Source organism: Peromyscus leucopus, chromosome 5, assembly GCF_004664715.2.
Source record: "Peromyscus leucopus breed LL Stock chromosome 5, UCI_PerLeu_2.1, whole genome shotgun sequence".
NCBI lineage: Eukaryota > Metazoa > Chordata > Mammalia > Rodentia > Cricetidae > Peromyscus > Peromyscus leucopus.
This window is the reverse complement of record NC_051067.1, coordinates 73,520,712-73,540,292: the sequence shown is the minus strand read 5'-3', so window position 1 is coordinate 73,540,292 and position 19,581 is coordinate 73,520,712. Positions and strand designations below refer to the sequence as shown.

The 19,581-nt window shown below is 43.6% G+C and overlaps 1 protein-coding gene across 2 annotated transcripts in view; it reads left to right on the top strand.

Annotated features, from left to right (window-relative positions):
• Prtfdc1 (phosphoribosyl transferase domain containing 1) overlaps positions 1–10,129 on the top strand; it is a 100,807-nt gene extending 90,678 nt beyond the window's left edge. Inside the window, exons 5-9 of one of the 2 annotated variants that reach the window (XM_037206023.1) lie at positions 103–120; positions 1,488–1,570; positions 2,020–2,066; positions 6,034–6,110; positions 7,252–10,129. In XM_037206023.1, the coding sequence (XP_037061918.1) occupies positions 103–120; positions 1,488–1,570; positions 2,020–2,066; positions 6,034–6,110; positions 7,252–7,299 (273 nt within the window). In that variant the 3' untranslated portion in view covers positions 7,300–10,129. The remainder of the gene's footprint in view (positions 1–102; positions 121–1,487; positions 1,571–2,019; positions 2,067–6,033; positions 6,111–7,251) is intronic. The other variant, XM_037206024.1, reaches the window with a different exon arrangement.
• Positions 10,130–19,581: the final 9,452 nt, after the last annotated feature.

Here is a 19,581-nt window from a genome sequence, read left to right as displayed (position 1 = left end):
AACTTGCGTTTATCTTGTGACCCAAGCTTTTTTTTTTTTTTAAATCATATTCTGAAATGATGTCTTTTTTTTTTTTTTTTTTGTCTTTTTATTTCCCTCCAGAATGTCCTCATTGTTGAGGTAAGCTGGCCTTTCCTTTTCAGTATTGGAAGTTATAAGAATCCAATCGTGAATTTTAACATCCTTGCCTTGTTTATCAAATTGGCCAAGTATTGAGTCCCCACTGTATGCGGCTCTTCAGATGTGTTTAACAGAAGCCAACTATAGCCACTAGATTCAAATAATTCAAAATCAACACTTTAATAATGACTATTTGATAGTTGGTCCTGTTTTATACCCAATCCCACACAAATCTCGATCGGTTCTTTCGTGGATTTATGAGGCAGACAGTTGCGGGGAGAGTAAACTAGTTTGTAGAACCAGTCAATTTGTTTACTGTTATTTATTTAACAGGAAAACCAAGGCTAGAATTCTCCTTACCTAATGACCTCTAATCCATTCTCGAGCCTCAAAAAACATAAATTCAATCAATTAACATGACAATCTAAGGAAAAGTTATGGGTTTTGGGGGTGGGTGGGTCTTTGGTTGTTTTGGTTTTGCTTTTCTGTTAAGAAAGAAACAGAAAGGCTGTCTTGTGACTGCGGCAGACCCCCACAGTAAACAGCCATGCTCCCTCAAAAGCACACCTGTCTTCTCAGCCACCAAAAATCCAGAGGATCTTCTTGTAGTCAGGCTTTTGTTCCACATTTGTCAGTGTGTCCTTCTGTATGCACAGTTCTGGCTCCACACAACTCAGGGAGTAGACCTTCCAGCCAAATGAGTCGCTGGACCCTGGCTAGACACAGACCTGTTGTGTTCCTCATCAGCGCCTGACAGCTGAGTTCTGTCAGGAGGACGGTAAATCGCAGCCGCCAATTCTGTGCAATCGTGGGTCCACAGCTCATCAGCAGTGGAGACCCTGTGCTCACTGCAGCCCAGGAGCTCGGAACTCCTGGTTGTCGCCAGCTGCTGCCCAGACACATTTAGCTTCCCAGCCACAGCATCCCCTAAGGAGCAGGGAGGCCAAGGAGGTGTTTATCCTTTCAGTGTATTCAGACGTACATCCCATGTCCATGAAAATTCATGCGTCTCTTGTATTGTGAAATGTAACCTCCAGGCCAAATTTAGTTCCTGACTGTGCATACAAGAGTCCGGGTACACTCAGTGAGGAAGGGCTCACATGCTCTCCCGAGGCTGAACTGAATCCTTCAACACAGCCAAAGGATGCAAAAAAAGGATATTCACCAGCATAATCTCCAGCTTCCAAAAGATATGCCCATGAACACATAACTGATTCTGCTTCCTATGTTGACTCCTGTTGGTTGGTATTTGAAATTAATGTGCATTGTATTAATAAGGAATAGCTCCTCAAATGTAAACAGTGTTATGTTGCCGAGCATTTGTATATGTGCAAATTGCTTTGTCGAACTTTCTGCTTTTTGCAAAGGACGTTGTTGGAACTGGGAGGACCATGAGAGCACTGCTCAGCAGCATCGAGAAATACAAACCCAACATGGTTAAGGTAGCCAGGTGAGTCAGACACCACAGTATAGTGCTCTGTCCTTCCAAACAAGACCAAGGAGCATCCTCTCACAGAACACTGTCCCAAGCCATTGGCCCTGAACCAGGGATGCTGTGGTGTGACCACCCTGACAAAGAGCTCATCCGATTGCTAGCCTGAGAGAGAGAGGGGAAGAGGAAGGCCCTTAACAGGAGCCCTTCTCCACATGCTTCTGAGAGCAGCTGGGCGAGCCCTCAGCAGTTGCTCAGCACGCTTCCTTTTATCTAGCACAGGGATGCCATGCTGCAGCCACAAAGGCAGGAGTTAAAGCAGGCTGCCATGATGCGCCACAGGCTTCGGGGGAGGGTATGCGGCTCAACGGTGTTTAATTCTCTATGCAATTCGCATCCCAATTCATTGGAGTTGTTAAATGTTGGGGTGTTTGTTTGTTTGTTTGTTTGTTTGTTTTTAATGGCAGTTTGTTGGTGAAGAGAACAGCCAGAAGTGACAGCTTCAGACCCGACTGTAAGTGATTCAGGGTTTGGGGTGGTTTTCTGGTGTTGATGTTTCATTTTGGCATTTCATGTGAGACTAATAGTCCTACAAATTCTTTGTCTCCACCACCTTGCGATGGAGGCTAGGGCTCCTTGAGCGTCACATCTTTATGTTTGCATCTTTCACAACAACTCCATTGTATATATTGGATTTGTTTTAAATTTTGTTTGTTTGTTGTATTTTAAAAAACCTCACTGGTATGTAACTCAGTCCAGGCTACTATACAACTCAGCTTTGTAGCCTAGGCTGGCCTTAAATAGGCATGTACCCTTCTGTTCCAGCTCCCTGAGTCCTGGGATTACAGGTGTTCCCCTGGTGCGGGTGGATGTTTCTACTGTTACATTATATGCAGTTGTCTGTTTCAGGGTGGAGATAGACCTATTCTCTTAGGACTAATTCAGACATTCAGGATCCCTAACTGGAAGCCATTGCCACCAATCAACGAGGCACCCCAAAGCTTTAGAAGGATTATCCTACCTCCTTCCAGACCCTGCACATTCATTAATCTCCCTGCTACCTCCAACAAAAATTCAGGAACACACACAGAACATGAGCAAGCAGAGCTCTCAGGATGCTGGGTTCACACTTGACTCAGACATGTGCTCTGGGGCACTTTGCTTGTCCAGGGTGCCTTGCTGTCTTCCTCATAATAAGATTGGTTCTGATACCAGGAGGGACAGACAAGCCACTGAATTATTTATTATTCTAAACAAGCGGTGACTTTTTTTTTTTTAACTTGCATAAGGCAGACTTCAGCTAAAATTCTCTAACTTGCATTTGCTCTGAAGCCCCTAGGATAATTTGGCTCCAGTTCTCATTAATAAGATGAAAAAAAAAAAAATTAGACAAAGTAGTAGTATGAACGGGTCAGGAGCCAGGGTTTCTTCATTCTAAACATGTATGTCCTTTGTGGATTCCTAACTGCACCACAGGTCACCTCTGGGCAGATAGCTAGAGTCCATGCCTATTCCTATTGAATACTGGCCTTGGGATCTGGTCTGTATGTCAATATCATTATGTGGGGTTATCAAGCAGAAATTTTGTGAGGAAATTTTGTTAATTGACATTGAAAACCTGGGGCTGGAGGGATGGCTCATCAGTTAAAAACATACTGTTCTTGCAAGGGTCCAGGTTCTACTCCAGCATCTATACAAGGCAACTCACAGGCACATGTCACTCCATTTTCATGGGGATCAGATGTGTCTGGGCTCTACAGCCACCTGCATACACACACACACACACACACACACACACACACAGAGAGACAGAGACAGAGAGAGAGAGAGAGAGAGAGAGAGAGAGAGAGAGAGAGAGAGAGAGAGAGAGAAATAAAAACAAACCAAAAAAATGTATCCAGTTAAGGGCAGGCATGATGACATGTGCTCATAATCCTAACACTGAGGAGCCTGCAAGAGGATCATGAGTTCAAGGATATCCTGAGACCTCGTCTCGAGAAGATACAAGAAAGCAAAGCCAAATTCAATTAGTTATGAATTTCTTGTGTCATTTTATAACAACAACATAAAATAAGAGCAGCTAGGGTGGGGATGTGACTCAGTGCTGGAGCACTTGCCAAGAAGTATCCTAGCTCCCCAGCACCACAAACACACACACACACACACATACACACACACTTTTAAACAACAGCCACTAGCACTGTAAGAAGCTCTGATATGCCAGGCCAGGTTCTTACAGGCATACAGGGGTTAGCTAATGTAGTCTTCACAACAGCTGCTATTGTTGTACCCATTTAACAGATGAAGAAATGGAATGTCACAAGCTTAAGTAGCTTAAATGCCAGGGTCATATAACCATACGAAGAGGGCTAGCCCTGAGCCCAGGCAGTCTGCTTCCGGTCACGACATTCACACACAAGGCAGGACCTGCACGCGGCAGTCAGCCATGGGGCTCCTCTGGTTCCTGACAGCCCCACCGACTCATCCATTTCTTACTCCATAGCATCACAATGTTCGACCCAAGCCACGGTTCGGGGCTTCAGTTTTCACAGTCTGAATTGCCACACCTGTTGTAGGGACTACATTGCTCACTGGAAAGTATTCAAGTAGGGTTCCCCAGAATCTAATTCTGTTGTGTTAGCTAGCTCAGAATCTGGTTCTCCTTTCTGGAGTGCATTCCGAGACAGCATTTTTGAGCGTCTTTGACTCTTTGTTATGTGCTCAAATGCTGGTGTCTTCTCCTCTGCCCTTGCTTCCCCACTTTGAATTTGTTTCTCTTTGTTTAGACAGGGCCTGTCTGTGTAGCCCGGGTTGGTAATGAATTTAAAAGCCTCCCGGTTCAGTTTCCCAAGCACTGAGATTACAGACATGCACCACTATCCACAGCTCCTCTTGAATTATTCTTCCTAGAAAGAGCAAGCTCAAGGAATCAAACAGGCTACCTACTTAGTGACCCCATAATTCAGGACCCTAGAAAACTGATCCTTTATTTCTAGTACTTTCTGTAAACTGAAAGTATATCAGGTCATAGAGATCAAAATGATGGGCTGGGTGGTGGTGGCACATGCCCTTAATCCCAGCATTTGGGAGGCCGAGATAGGCCAGCCTGAGCTGGAGGCCAGCCTGGTCTACAGAGGGAGTTCCAAGACGGCCAAGGTCTATACTGAGAAACAATGTCTCCAGAGAAAACAACAACAAAAACAAACAAACAAACCCTAGATTGTGGTGACCATGAAGATCACTGTCTGTGCTCCTAGTCCACAGGCTGGACCAAAGGGCAGTTTCATATAACTAGGCATCCATGTTTCTCTTCTTTTTTTTTTTTTTTTTTTTTTATTTATTTTGCAGGCCAGAAGAGGGCACCAGATCTTGTTACAGATGGTTGTGAGCCACCATGTGGTTGCTGGGAATTGAACTCAGGACCTCTGCAAGACCAGCCAGTGCTCTTAACCTCTGAGCCATCTCTCCAGCCCCATGTCTCTCTTCTATTGTACTATAATAAATGAACTGACAAGATTCCAACAGACTGAAGCAAGTTTGAAAACCACTGGGCCACACACATTTATCCTGCCTGAAGATCTCTGGGAGAGAACTGTCATCAGTTTCTTTTCTTTTTAAAAAAATAATTTATTTAACTTTATTTTATGTGCCTTGGTGTGAAGGTGTCAGATCCCTTGGAACTGGAGTTACAGACAGTTGTGGGCTGCCATGTGGGTGCTGGGAATTGAGCCGGGGTCCTGGGGAAGAGCAGCCAGCCAGTGCTCTTAACTGCTGAACCATCTCTCCAGCCCCCACCCCCTACTCCCATTGTCTGTTTCTTAATAAACATCGTCTTCCTCTCAACCACCTTCTTTTGCTGAACCCAAGTACCTTGCACTGCGTTTGTATCCATTTCCTCTCAGGCCACTCCCATTAGCGATAAAGAGCTAATTAGGATCCCCGGCCGTGTAGATGCCCAGATCGGCACAGAAAGAACCCTCAGCAGTCTCCCCTTCAAGCTGAACAAGCCCCTTCCTTTCCTGTTGTCTCCCAGGTGTCTTGCTTTCCAGTCCTTCAGCCGGCTGAGTCCAGTGACGCAGTGGGAGAATTGCTTGCTGCCGCCGGTACACCTGGTTATGTATGGCAGAGCCATGATGTTTTCTGTTGGAATGGTCCTTTGCGCTTTGAAGAGCATCTCCTCAGGCATTATGACATGACATACCACTCGCTGTGAACAAAGGCACATGGCTAACATACACTCACTTCTCGTTATCCACGGGGCCTCCTGAACACTTTCTCGACTCTGTACACTACAGACCAATTCCTCATACATGCTTTCCTGTTTGCCTTGTGTCCCCAAGCTATCATTCTGGTCCAGGCACTCACTGGGCTTGTCCTACACACTACTTCTCACTTCTGCTCCCCATGTAACTGCCATAGCAGCATATGGCAATAGTATGCCTGCATGCTCTAAACTTTCTGCCTTGTCTCTTTCTGCTAAGATGCTGGATTTGAGATCCCAGATGTCTTTGTGGTGGGCTATGCCTTAGACTACAACGAATACTTCCGAGACCTAAATGTAAGTGTTGCATACAAAACCCTAATCCTCTTTGCCTAACACCTTAGTACTGGCATCAATTTAACAAACTACTGAAAACAGTAGTAAAATGTAGCTGTACTTTGTGATGGGAACACTTTGTGAGACACGGTGAATTCTTCTAATCCTTCCAGTACCCTTCAAGGTGTGTATCAGGATGATGGAAACATGTCATGCTTATTTGTATTTTGTACTGAGAAGTGGGAAGCAGAACAATGGCCCTACACTGGTTTTTCTCTATAGTCATTGACGATGCCCAGCTAGTCACCAGCAGCAGCCAATATTCTATATACCATTTGTTGTCTGTGTCTAGTAACTGACTGCTTGGGATTACAGTCACATTGGAAGGAGTTGTGTCAGCAAAGAGAAACAGACCTTCAGCATGGTATTCAATGGTGTGACCCCAGTTAACCCTAAGTGATCTGGAGGAGGGCGTCTTACCCAAAGAAACCAATCACTCACTATTATATATATTATACATACATTTATATATATATATATATAATGTCTCACTATTAGAAATTAGAAAGCCAAATGCCACCAAGACCGAGGGTTTGGGTATTTAAGTGCTCTAGTAGCAATGCCTAGAGCTTCCTTAATACAGCAGGCTGCAGTCTCCAGGACGGCCCCCTTTCCCATGCCTTCACTGCTCAGCCTTTTCACGATCCTACCCCATTTCTTGCTATCCAAAAGAGGCTCCACAGGTATAGATTGTGTTTCCCAGTATTTTTTCTCTCTCTTTTCAATCAAGCTGTTGTCATTTCACCAACGGAAAACTGTCTCCACCAGGGACTACCAGACTGTGGTCTCAACATTTCTACCAGATCCCGACTAGAGCCCAAAGCTAAATCACCAGAGAACCTTTTGTCGAGCATTGACTGGGTCTCCTGACCATATGAGCATATACGAGTTTAGATGCAAGTAATTGATCACAAGCTGTCAGGCTGCTATTATCAAATCACACCTTGTCTGCCTCGTGTTTTGTTACGCCACTGATGCTGACGGGGGAAGGGTGCCACAAAACACACTTGTTGAAAATGTCATAAAGGCATCTAACGCATCATTGGTGGGTTTTTAAACTAAAAATAAAACCCTGACACCTTTTCACCCTCTCTTGTTTCAGCACATATGCGTGATCAATGAACATGGGAAAGAAAAATACCGAATATGATGAAGCAAAAATCCTCAACGTCTCTTTCTCAGATAACATGATTCTTCTGCTCAGGAAGCCAGAGTGTAAAGTCCATCTCCCTAGCTATCTCAACTCAGCTGGGTATAAAAGATTTTTTTTTTTTTAAATGGGCTCTTTTTTGCCCCAAGCCCCAGAGATTATAATGTAAATAATAAAGGTTCTTCAGGAAGAGAAGACTATGCCTGCCTTTGACTCATTCCAAATTAAACTTCTGATCCCCCAAATCCCTCCCACCTTTCTGCTCCCGAATACACCTTCTGCTTTGGTATGTCACTATGCTCAATGGCTCTTCCCAGGGATACTCCCACCCAAGAACTCAAATATTGTTCACTTAACTCCTTTAGTGCTAGACTTTTTATTATATATCACATTTTACAGTAATCAGAACCTACGGTCCCTTAGCTTTAGCCCTGAGCCTGTATAGTAAGAACGTAGCTAAATTCCCTTGCTAATCCAGGAGCGAAAGGACAGCCTCACGTGAGCGTCTGTCTGTTTGCCCGCTCCTGACAGGCCGTTATTAACTGCTTTGACAAAGCCTTTCAGAAGTGCGGGTACAATGGACCTTAATGATGTTATGAAATGAGCCTTCACTGTGCGCTCTTGAGCTTTGCTTCCTGTGTGTGATGACAGCATGTCGTGTGTGCATGGATGTACTCAACTGTGTTTAATACTCTGCATTTTAATTAGGAAAAAACACAATGGCAGCACGGCCCGCCCTCCTGAGCGGAATCCTTTTATCCACGTGGGATGTGGGCAAAGGGTGGGATTGAGAGGCAGAGGGTGTTTTCAAAAAATCAGCACTAAGCAAGTGTAAATTTTTTCTCTTATTTGCATGGAAGAATAAGAGAGTTAAATATTGTCCTAAACATGAGCAGAGGTTGAATTATTTAGCTCAATGTCCTTATATGACTTTTCACACAATCCAGGGTGCCAGAGGAAGCACTCACACATACGGAAGTTCTTGTACATAATAACACACACACACACACACCTATTAGCACCATCATATGTGACATTTCCTAATTTGTAGGGACTTTAATTAAAAATAAGCTCAAGAGTCCACAGTGCTGGGTATCTTGCCTCCTAAAAGGAGCAAATGCAAGATAACTAAACAGCCTTTGTTTGATTCTGAACCATCTGTGGCGTATTGCTATATTGTAGAGTCCTTTAAACTAATAATATAATAAAAAAAAGACATGTTTCACAACTGCTTACCCCTCATATACTTTTAGTCATTAGTCATTGAAATGTGTGTGAGCCCGTAGCCTAAAAACATGACTGTGTGTACCTATCCCATGGTCAACCTGGATTAAATCCAAAACATGCACTAAGATAAGTAAACATCAAGCCAGGAGCCATCTGCTGCTTTCCTGTTTTCCTCCCCAGACTTGCTTTGTAAGAACAAGGAATTTTACTTGTGAAGAAAGATTTCCCTGCATATCTCTGTCTCAGCCAGAGAAGAAAACAGACTATGCCCAGATTCCCCAAAGGCGGAAGTCACAAAGGGAGTCACTTCTGGCTTTGTTCCACACCCAAGTTACTGATTAATAATTGTGTAGGACTGCATTCATAAAACTCACATTTTATAGACACTTTCCCACTATGCCATATTTCTACCCAAAGGCCTAGAAAAATATACACGCACTTGGTTTTGAATAGAAATTTATCCATGAAGTATGCAGCTTAGAAATGTTTTCTTAAAAATCTTGCATTTTAAGAAAACATTATTATCATTTGTGGGGATTGTGTTTGTTCAGATTAGAAAGAAAATTGATCTATCTCAAAATTGTGATGGCTTGTATATTTATGCATCAAAAAGAAAAAACAGTAAATACATTTCTGCATTTTTTTTTGTATCAGACTATTCTGATGCTGATGTGAAAGACTGTCATCTTGGGGAAAACATTATTTCTTTTTCTCTTGCAAAACTCTGACTGGGGTTTGATACTGCTGAGCTTACTCACATCACTCCAAAAACATAAAATCCAATTAGCAACAAATCCGTGTATTTATTTAGCATTTGTGAGGGACTAGCTTGGTTACTTTTCTGTTGTGAAACCATGACGAGAGCAACTTAAGGGAGAAAGGATTGTAGTTCCCCATTCCAGGCTGCAGTCCGTCCTGCAGGGAAGTCAGTCGTAGCGGCGGGAGCTGGAAGGAGCTGTCACACGGCATTCATCCATACTCAAGAAACAGAGGAACGCATGCGAGTGCTCAGCTCACTTGTATCATTTTATACAGTCCAAGATCCCCTGGTCAGAAAATGACCCCACCCACAATTAAGATGAGTGTCCCACATCACTTAATGTAATCAAGATAATACCCCACAGGCATGCCCTGAGGCCCATCTCTAAGATGATTCTAGATTCTGTCAAGGTGACAACACTAACTACCACAGACTTGGAGTAGGGCTGGAAATGTGTCTCCGTAGTGGGACCCTTTCCTGCCACACACAGCCCCAACACCACAAAAGCAGAAAAGAGTGGGTAGAGAAGTATATGTGTTATATTGGAAATTTTAGACTCTTTAAACAATAAAATTAGTAATACCTTGGGGTTTTCCAAACAAATGAAAATGCCTAGTTAAAAACTGGCTGGAATTTATTAGAGTTTCAGTTTCGTACTCAAGTGTGAGGTGCAGATGGAGGGTCTCCCTGTGTTCTTTGGCTGTCTCTGATGGGTCGCCATGTTTCTGGTGTTTTTGAAACAGTGAAAACAACCTGTCAGAGCAGCTCAGCTCCTGTGGTAGACGCTTACGTCTTCCCAAAGAGAGCGTCCCAGGCATCAGGGAGCTACTCCCTCCCTTTGGAATAGAAATAATGCAGTCTAAAAACCCTTAGCTACACTCTCTGTCCAACTGTCTAATTTGGAAAATTCAACATTTGCAAATTTTACTTAATTTTGCTATTCATGAAATCCCTTCGGATCCCAAGATGGGAGGACCAGCTGGTTCCAGGAAGGAAGGAGGGGATTGCGGAAGGAGTAACCGTGACCTCGTGCAGAGGTATGAAAGACCGAGAAAAGGATGCTCTTGAAGCAGTCAGACTTCAGGGCTGCATCCGAACCCTGAGTAGAGAAGGTACCCTCGTCTTTTACACAGCAGGACAGCACCCGTGGGCTTGACAAAGCTGTGGTACAAGGACGGGCGAAACAACAGTTAACACATCAGGACCCGATGCGGTGCGCAGTGTGGGGAGAGGCAGGAACTGTGGAAAGACAGTCCACACCAGTCACAAAAGCCACGCTCCGGAGGCTTCATGCACTGCAGACACCATGCCCAGAAGGACCATGGGACAGGACTGTTGATGGACGTGTGGAGGAAACTCAGAGCAGACAGGAAGGAGCACTGCTGAGGTGCAGGCTGTCTGCGCTGCCTGAGCCTGCTGAGGACACTGGGCTGGTCGGACTCCACGCTCATCCACCCAGGATCCTTGCTAATGGCTGCCGTGGCCCCGGAAGTGGTTGCTTTTGCCGAAAAGGCGTCTTTTTCTTACCTATTCAAAGTTGGGTTGGTTGGGTTGTTCTTGATGCATGTGGTTTCCCAGCTGGAAGTGGATGGCTTTTCCCACCAGAGCAGACTTCCCTCAGAAATGAAAGGCAAACATGAAGACATATAGACATGAAAAGTTGGGGCACAATCCTACATTTTCAAAGCGGGGGAAGTAAGCCTGAACTCACGTCACCATGGCCTCATTTGGGGATGGGGATGGGGGATCCAGACAGGGTTTCTCTATGTATCCCTGGAACTCACTATGTAGACCAGGCTGGCCTTGAACTCAGAGATCCGCCTACCTCTGCCTCCCAAATGCTGGCATCTACAGCATGGCTCCATGGCCTCACTTTTTAAGGAGAGCCTGGTGAGTGTTGAGTAGACTTCAGAAGGCTGAGTGCAGAAGGTTCACTTGAGAAACCTGGGTCAGAAGAGACAGATGGTGGCCATTTTCAGTAGATAGGTAGGGTTGTGATGTACTGCAGTGGTACTTAACCCTAACAAAGAAAAAAAAAATAAGAAAGGACAGGGAAGACACTTGTGCTTTTTTGTTTGTTTGTTTGCTACAGAGAGTAACGCAATCCAGAGGGAGGGAATCAATTATTTATTGCTTTGTGTGGTGGCTAGTTTTATGTCAACTTCACACAAACTAGAAATATCTGAAAGGTGAGAACCTCAATTGAGAAAATGCCTCCACAAGAGCCAGCTGTAGGGCATTTTCTTATTTAGTGATTGATGGGAGAGGGCCCAGCCTATGGTGGGTGGTGCCATCCCTGGGCTCTGGCCCTGGGCTGAGCAAGCCAGTCAGTAGCACTTCTCCATGGCCTTTGCATCAGTTCCTGCCTCCAGGTTCCTGCCCTGTTTGAGTTCCTGTCCTGACTTCCTTCAACAACAGACAGTGATGTAGACGCATAAGCCAAATAAACTCTTTCCTCCCCGACTTGTTTTTGGTCAAGGTGTTTCATCATAGCAGTAGAACCCTTACTAGGATGCTTTGTAACAAAACATCCCCAGGCTGAGGAGCTTAAACCAATAATAGGTATTTATTTGGCATATCTTGTGTCTGGGAGGGGCATGGTCTGGGTACCTCTGTTCCATGAGGTCTGACGCTTCAGACAGAAGACCTAAATTTTGAGCGCTTCAACACTGAACTGCCTAGTAGGAAGGACAACCATTAACTGCTCAAGATTAAGTTAGTGCTAAATAAAAGCAGCGATGCACGTCCTCGTTCAAGCCAGCTATACCACCGTTGCTCAGTAACCTGGCATGGCATGCGATACCACAAGGGGCAGGGCAGACATGGGACATTTCCCTTCTCATAGAAAGTCACATAAACACCCTGACCTGAACGTTTATGTGTCACTGTTGGATCTCAGCTGAGAGCATCTCCCGTGTGCCTTTCTCTAAGGCCCAGGCTTCCTCAAAACATGGCAGCTGTGTTATAAAGGTAAGGGGTGGGCCTACATTGGATTTTGTATGGCGGATTCACTTCTACCACATTTTTTTTTTTTTAGTTTGGAGTTATAAAGGAAGGAAGAAGACTACCACAACCTGATAGAAGAATAGTAATGTATTATAAGATCAAATGGGATGGGTGTATGTTGCTGTGACTACTTTTAGAAAGTCAGCCCCCTCAGGAAAGTTATATACCGTGGTAGTTTGAATAGATACGGCTCCCATAGACTCATGTGTTTGAATGCTTGGTCCATAGAAAGTGGCACTATTAGGAGGTGTGGCCTTGTTGGAGTAGGTGTGGTCTTGTTGGAGTAAGTGTTGGGGGCAGGCTTTGAGGTCTCATATGCTCAAGCCAGGCCTAGCGTGGCACGGTCTCTTTCTGTTGTCTGCTGATCAAGATGTAGAACTCTGAGCTTCTTCTCCAGCACCATGTCTGCCTGCAGGCTGCCATGTTCTCTCCATGATGATAATGAACTAAGTCTCTGTAGGCCAGCCCCAATTAAATGTTTTCGTTTACAAGAGTTGCCGAGGTCAGCAGGGCGGTGGTGGTGCATGCCTTTTATCCAAGAAGTTACTAGGGAGGCAAAGGCAGGCAGATCTTTGTGAGTTTGAGGCCAGCCTGGTCTACAGAGTGAGTTTCAGTACAGCCAAGGCTACACAGAGAAACATGTCTCTGGGTGGGTGGGGTGTGTGGGGGGGAGTTGCCATGGTTATGGTGTCTTTTTATAGCAATAGAAACCCTAACTAAGACATATATCCTGTGCATTTCCTATTAATAAGATCGATGAAGAAGTTATTCAGTGGTTATAATGTGTGGGTAAAAACATATCTATTTACGTATGTTCTTTGTGTATGTTTATGTGTGTGTATGTATATGTGTGTGTGTGTACATGTGTATAAAATGTGCATGTGTGCATGAATTTGTATGTGAATGCAGGCACCTGTGTGTAGGGATCAGAGGACAACTTTGGATATCAGTCCTCACTTCCCACCTTGTTTTAAAGCAGGATCCTCTTTGTTGTTTTCCACCGCGGATGCCAGGCTAGCCTGTCCACATGCTTCTAGGGTTTCTCCTGTCTCCACTTCCGATCTCCTACTAAGAGAGCCAAAATCGTGGATGTTTGTGTTATGTGTACAGCTGTTGTGTGGTTCTGGAGATTCTAACTGAGGTCTTCACCCACCGAGCCATCTCCCAGCCATGTTTATATGTATGCATTTGTTTCTCTTTGTTCTTGAGGGTGGATGTGCTATGAGCAGCTAGCTCCATCTTTTGCCTCTGTGACTTCCCTGCAGTGATGGACTATGGCCTGGAATTGTGAGCTAAAATAAACCCATTCCTCCCCTAAGTTTCTTTTGGTCAGGGTATTTTATCACAGCAACAGAAACAAGTATGTGTGTGTGTGTGTGTGTGTGTGTGTGTGTGTGTGTGTGTGTGAGAGAGAGAGAGAGAGAGAGAGAGAGAGAGAGAGAGAGAGAGAGAGAGAGAGAGAAAGAGAGAGAGAGAGAGCACCTCAGTTAGGGTTACTATTGCTGTAATGGAACACCATGACCCAAAGCAACTTGGAGAAGAAAGGGTTTACCACACTCACAGTTCCATGTAACAGTCCATCATCAAAGGCAGTGAGGGCAGAAATTCACATGGGGCAGGAACCTCAAGGCAGGAGCTGATGCAGAGGCCATGGAGGGGTGCTGCTGGCTGACTTGCTCCACATGGCTTGCTCAGCCTGCTTTCTTATAGAACCCAGGACCACCAGCCTAGGGATGGTATTACTCACAATGGTCCGGGCCCTCCCCCATCAATCACTAATTAAGAAAACGCCCTACAGGCTTGCCTACATCCCAATCTTAAGGAGGCATTTTCTTAATTAAGGTTACCTCCTCTCAAATGACTTTGGCTTCCATCAAGTTAATGAAACTATCCAGCACAGCGATAGCATATAAAAATATGTAGATATGGGATTTGTATGAACAATGGGAACTAAATTCAAAATCAAAATTCAAGGGCTTCTACCTCAGTAAAATTTCTAGGAGTGTGGTGCATGTAGAGATTTTTTCCTTCTAAGTTGTTTCATCTGCCCCTCCCACCACCAGGAAAGAAGCACAATGGTTAGTGAGCCTAATTAGATCCCATAAGCAGCATATTCCCTTCTTTGTGTATTACTCCAGCCCATGTACCAAACGGCTCAGAAAGCTACTAGTTTTAAGTGGGACTGGAAATAGAAAGCTCTAGAACAGGCCCAGACTGCTGTGCAGGCTGCTCTACTCCTTGGTCCATACATTCCAGCAGACCCGATGGTACTTGAGGCATCCATGGTAGATAAGGATGCAGTTTGGAACCATTGGTAGGGCCCTAAAGTTGAATCCCAGAGGCGGCCTTTGGAATTTTGGATCAAGGATCTACTGTCATATACAGACAACCATTCTTCCTTTCAAAGGTAGCCTTAGTGGAAACTAAACATTTGACAACGAGCCACTAAGTTACCGTGCGACCTGAGCTGCCCATCATGAGCCGGGTGTTATCCAGCTCACAAAGTTATAAGGTTGGATGTAACAGCAGCAATCCATCATCAAATGGAAGTAGTAGAAAATGATTGGGCTTACAGTCTTCTTCTTGGAAACAGTAACCACCAAACCAGCTAAAAGACATTTTTAAAACAGTCTACTGAGTACTGACCAGCATGGTTCCACAATGGAAGTTCATTGGTGCTACCTAATCTAACATCAACGGATGGTTACATGGAAAAACAGAAACAAAACCCCAGACCTTCCTTATTATAACAAGGAAGCTGGTTCTGCCATGTGAATAATATCCAACAATAACCTAGAAAACGGTTTGTCCCACACAACTTCAGGATGTCTGTGCAAGTTCTTAGGTGTCTTCAGAGGACTCTGTCACAGGTGTAACACAGCAGATTGTGGAAGAACCATGCCTCAGGCTCACCATGAAGGCTCACAACCGTTTGTAACTCCAGTTCCAGGGGATCCAAAGCCCTCTTCTGACATCTGTGAAAAGTAGGCATGTGTGCGGTACACAGATATGTATGCAGGTAAAATACTCATACACAAATAAATCTAAAATATCTTAAGCTGTTAGAGAAAATAAACTAGACAGTGTCATCCCAAATCAGTTTGCTCAGAAGCATATTGTATTGTACATGCCCTGAACTGCCGTTCCATCCACATCGTAGAATCCCCTTTTTACCCTCAAGTTACCTTAAATTCTAGACTTGACATGTGACAACTTGCACAGGACCAGGTGACGGCTCCCATGGCAGCCACGTGTTAAATGCTAGTAAGTCTTTACATCTGGTTTTTAAATTTAGAAAAAGAAACAAATTTCATATTTCATTCCTACCCACGCAGTATATGCACCCATCTTGAGACAGAAATAACATTGAAATCTCCCACAACCGTGCTAAAAAGCTTTGACAAATACTTGTTGATTGAATAATATGGGGTAATAAGGGTGGTTTGTTCTCTTGACCTAAGAACAAACTTGACTTTCTATCATATCATCAGTACCATGGCAACAACACATTTTAAAACTACAGAGGAAGCAGGGCAGGGTAGCATAGACAAGATGATCCCAAGTCCAGGGCCTACCTGGGCAACTTAATAAGACCCTTTCTCAAATGTGAATTATGAAGCTATAGCTCAGCACTGGGATAATATGTGAGAAGTCCTATGGTCAGCTCCCAGTGTCATAAATAATAAGTAAGAAGACAGAGAAGGATAGAAAATGGTGAGGGGAGGTGAAAAGTCTATAAACAGGAATAAAGAAACCCCAAGGAGATCTTAGGGATGGTAGAACTTTGGGGTATCAGGTTATGTTCCAGGGGAAAGGCTGACTCTTGAGAGTCAAGCAGAAAGAGTCTTGATTGCCACTGGAAAGAAAGATTGGTAACCTGGATTCATTCTGATATAAGGAGGACATTCGTCTCCATTCTCTGTCCTGTAAGATACAAGGGCCTGGTTTCTAGTCCCAGCACATCTCTCTCTCTCTCTCTCTCTCTCTCTCTCTCTCTCTCTCTCTCTCTCTCTCTCTCTCTCTCTCACGCACACACACACACACACACACACACACACACACACACACACACACACACATAAGCTTTTCTGAAAGGAGCCCTGGGGAACAGCATGATGCACATCCCTGCAGCTCTGTCTATAATGGAACATTGAGACACAGTCTGTGCTGTGACTCCATAGCTCTTAATTTATCCTACCTGGCCCTTTCCTGCTCTTGGTAGCATATGCTATATTGAACTAAACAAAGAGATATGAGACCTCCTATCAGATCACCAAAATCTTATAAAAGTCTGATATTTGCTCCGGGAGTTTCTTCGAAGACCCCTTAACCCTGTCTCTGAAGAGCCTCCTCGGGCTCCACCCCCTCCCTCTAATGGCAAGCTCTGTCTCTTTCTTCTCACTCTAAATGAAGTTCTCCTCCAGGTTTTAAAGGGAAGCCTCTCCTTTAAGGCCCTGTTATACGGTGGGTAATACATTGAATACATTTCCTGTATAATGTTCTCTTCCACCTACAGGCCTAGACAGCTGTCATAGCTTAGACATCTTTCCTTCTGGTAAACCACGTTTCAGCCTCCTCTCCATGTGGACTGGTACGCTGCTGCATTTTTAAAGCCAGTCTAGACCTCCCAAAGTCCTTTTAACTCTCTTTAACTATCAAGATTCCTGAATGGACAAAGGTCAAAGGCATTTTTCTTATCTCTAAAATATGTGTGCAGATATCCACTTTGATAATTAACCTTGACTAAGTTTAGGACTTCCTAGAAAATAAAACTCTGGGATTGTCTGTGAGGTGTTTCTAGATGGTTTAACTGAGAAAGGAAGATCCATACTGGACGTGAATGGCACTGTCCCTTACACAAGAGTCCTGCACTGAATATAAAGAAGGAAGCAAGCAGAATAGAACATCCATGGCTCTTGGCTTCCTAGCTGTGTAGGCAAGGTGACCCACCAGCTGCCTCATACTCCCGTTGTCTGCCTTCCCGCCCCCCACTCCCATGAACCATGGACAGAAATAAACCCTGACACACCTATACACACTTGATAATAAAAGACAGCTAGGACTATCAACAGCTAAATAGGACTATCAAAAGCTAAATATCTTCCAGAGTATTTTAGATCAATTGGTCCTAAGTTTAGCTGTGTGTTTGTTTTTTTGATCCTACACTGTATACACAGTTCTCATTCACTTCCCCAACATTCGCTTTCAATATCATTCACATTTATAACTTAAGGAGTCCTTGGAATTCCAAAACTGTTTGCTGCAGAATCAATTCTCCTCATTTTACAAGTTGCTTATCACACATATTACAACGTGCTTTAGCTGATGGAGCTGCTAAGCTCTGCTGCTCTCTATGACTCATGAGCTTTTTTAAAAACTTGAGTTCAACAACATCTGGCCGCTTATATAAGGAGAGAGGATGATCTTTACCATCCGTGATTTTTCTGGACAGCGTGTTTCTGCACCTGGCAGCCTTCCATTTTTCTCTCAGTGGCTGCTCTCTTTGTCTAGTCCAACAAGCATCTCCATTTCCCCCATGAAGATTAACACATGCAGGAACTTGGTCGACTGCTGCACCATAAACTCTTGCGGTGATTGATTCCTGGATCTCTGATGTTAATCTGCTCGGAGTTGATTCAATGATCTCAAGAAAAATGAAAACTAGAAATAATTGAAAATGGATTCAAAGAAATAAAAATCCCCATGTTGTATGTGTCAGTGAAGAATGTGGTGGCCTTTTTGTTTACTTTGGTTTGGGTTGTGACTGGCCTCAAGTTTATAGCCATTCTTCTGCCTCCGCCTCCCAAGAGCTGAGATTTTGGTTTATATACCTGGTTTGGAATGGTATTTCTTAGAGGGAAATTTATATTATGAAATTTCTGTGATCTCTCTGATAACCACTACAAGAAGACAAAACTTACGGTTTCCAAAGTGCATCTCTAGGTAAACTAGTTTCTTTCTACCCAGATGTTTTACTCATCCTTTCTGCCTCACAGTCCCTTAGACAGGAATGAAGTATGCATAATATTCATATGATGGAGGGGTCTAACAATGTTCCAAGATCTTCTTAATTCATAGTTTAGTCTGCTCTCTCTTTATCCTCTGGAACAGCAATAAGGGAAGGAAGCTTGCTGATGGGAAGGAATCACATTTGCAAATGCTTTTAAACCTTTCTACCATTATTACTTCAAGCAGAAAATACTTACAACAGCATTAACTGCAGCCACTGTTCTCCACATGTCTTCATTTCTATTTCTCCAGGGGACACGGAAGGGTCCAGTGGGGAGCCCAGGTGTTAAAAAAAAAAAACTGTAATAAAACTAGTATAACAATGAGATGATAATTGGTTCAAGATATTTAATAAGATCCAAATGACTTTGAAATAAGATGATGTTAACATTCAATTTAGGATGGTCATGAATTAATATTGGTTACAAATCAAATGTTCAACAAAAACTAGTTTTTATTTATCTTCCCATGGAACTAGTTTAGTTTACTAATAAATGGATGGGCCAAATTTGATGGTTTGAAAGATTTTAATAAGTGTAACATTTCTATATCCTTTGCAATATGTACTTTAGAATATTTCATTTCATACTAAACACTGTCAGCCAGTCCAAAAGGAAAACAATTTTGTTTAAAATAATTTGTTTTGTTTTCGAAGGAAATGAGCATATACACTGAAGATGTGGCCAGTGACATTCTTTGAGGTCTTGACATAGTTGGAGATGTTGGTGATTTTGTAAAGCATTGCCCCTACTCCTCGGTGAGGCCTCACGTGTACCTACTCTTCCCTGGGGCAGCTTAAGAACTCACTATTTCCTAGAACATCTACATTCATAACAGCAAATGTTCACAAATAGCTAAGAAATGGAAACAACCCAATCATCTGTCAAAGGCATTGATGGGTAAATGAATAAACAAAACCTCGGATGTATAGACAATGGAGTGTTCGATACCCAGAATGTAACAACAAAAGATGGGGATGTTGCTCAGTTGGCTGACTGCTTGCCCAGCATACACAAGGCCCTGGGTTTGATTCCCCAGCACCACATAAATGGGGCATGGTGGCACTTGGGTTGGAGGAAGGAAGATTAGAAGTTCAAGGTGTCCTCAACTATGTAGGAAGTTTGAGACTAGCCTGGGGTGCATGAGACTCTGTTAAAAAAAAAAAAAAAAAAAAAAAGGCAAAGCAAAGACTGTGGCATGCAACATGAATGAACCTTGAAGAAAATATGCCGAATGAAACAAACCAGTCACAAAAATACAAATCACACAAATGCTGTGCG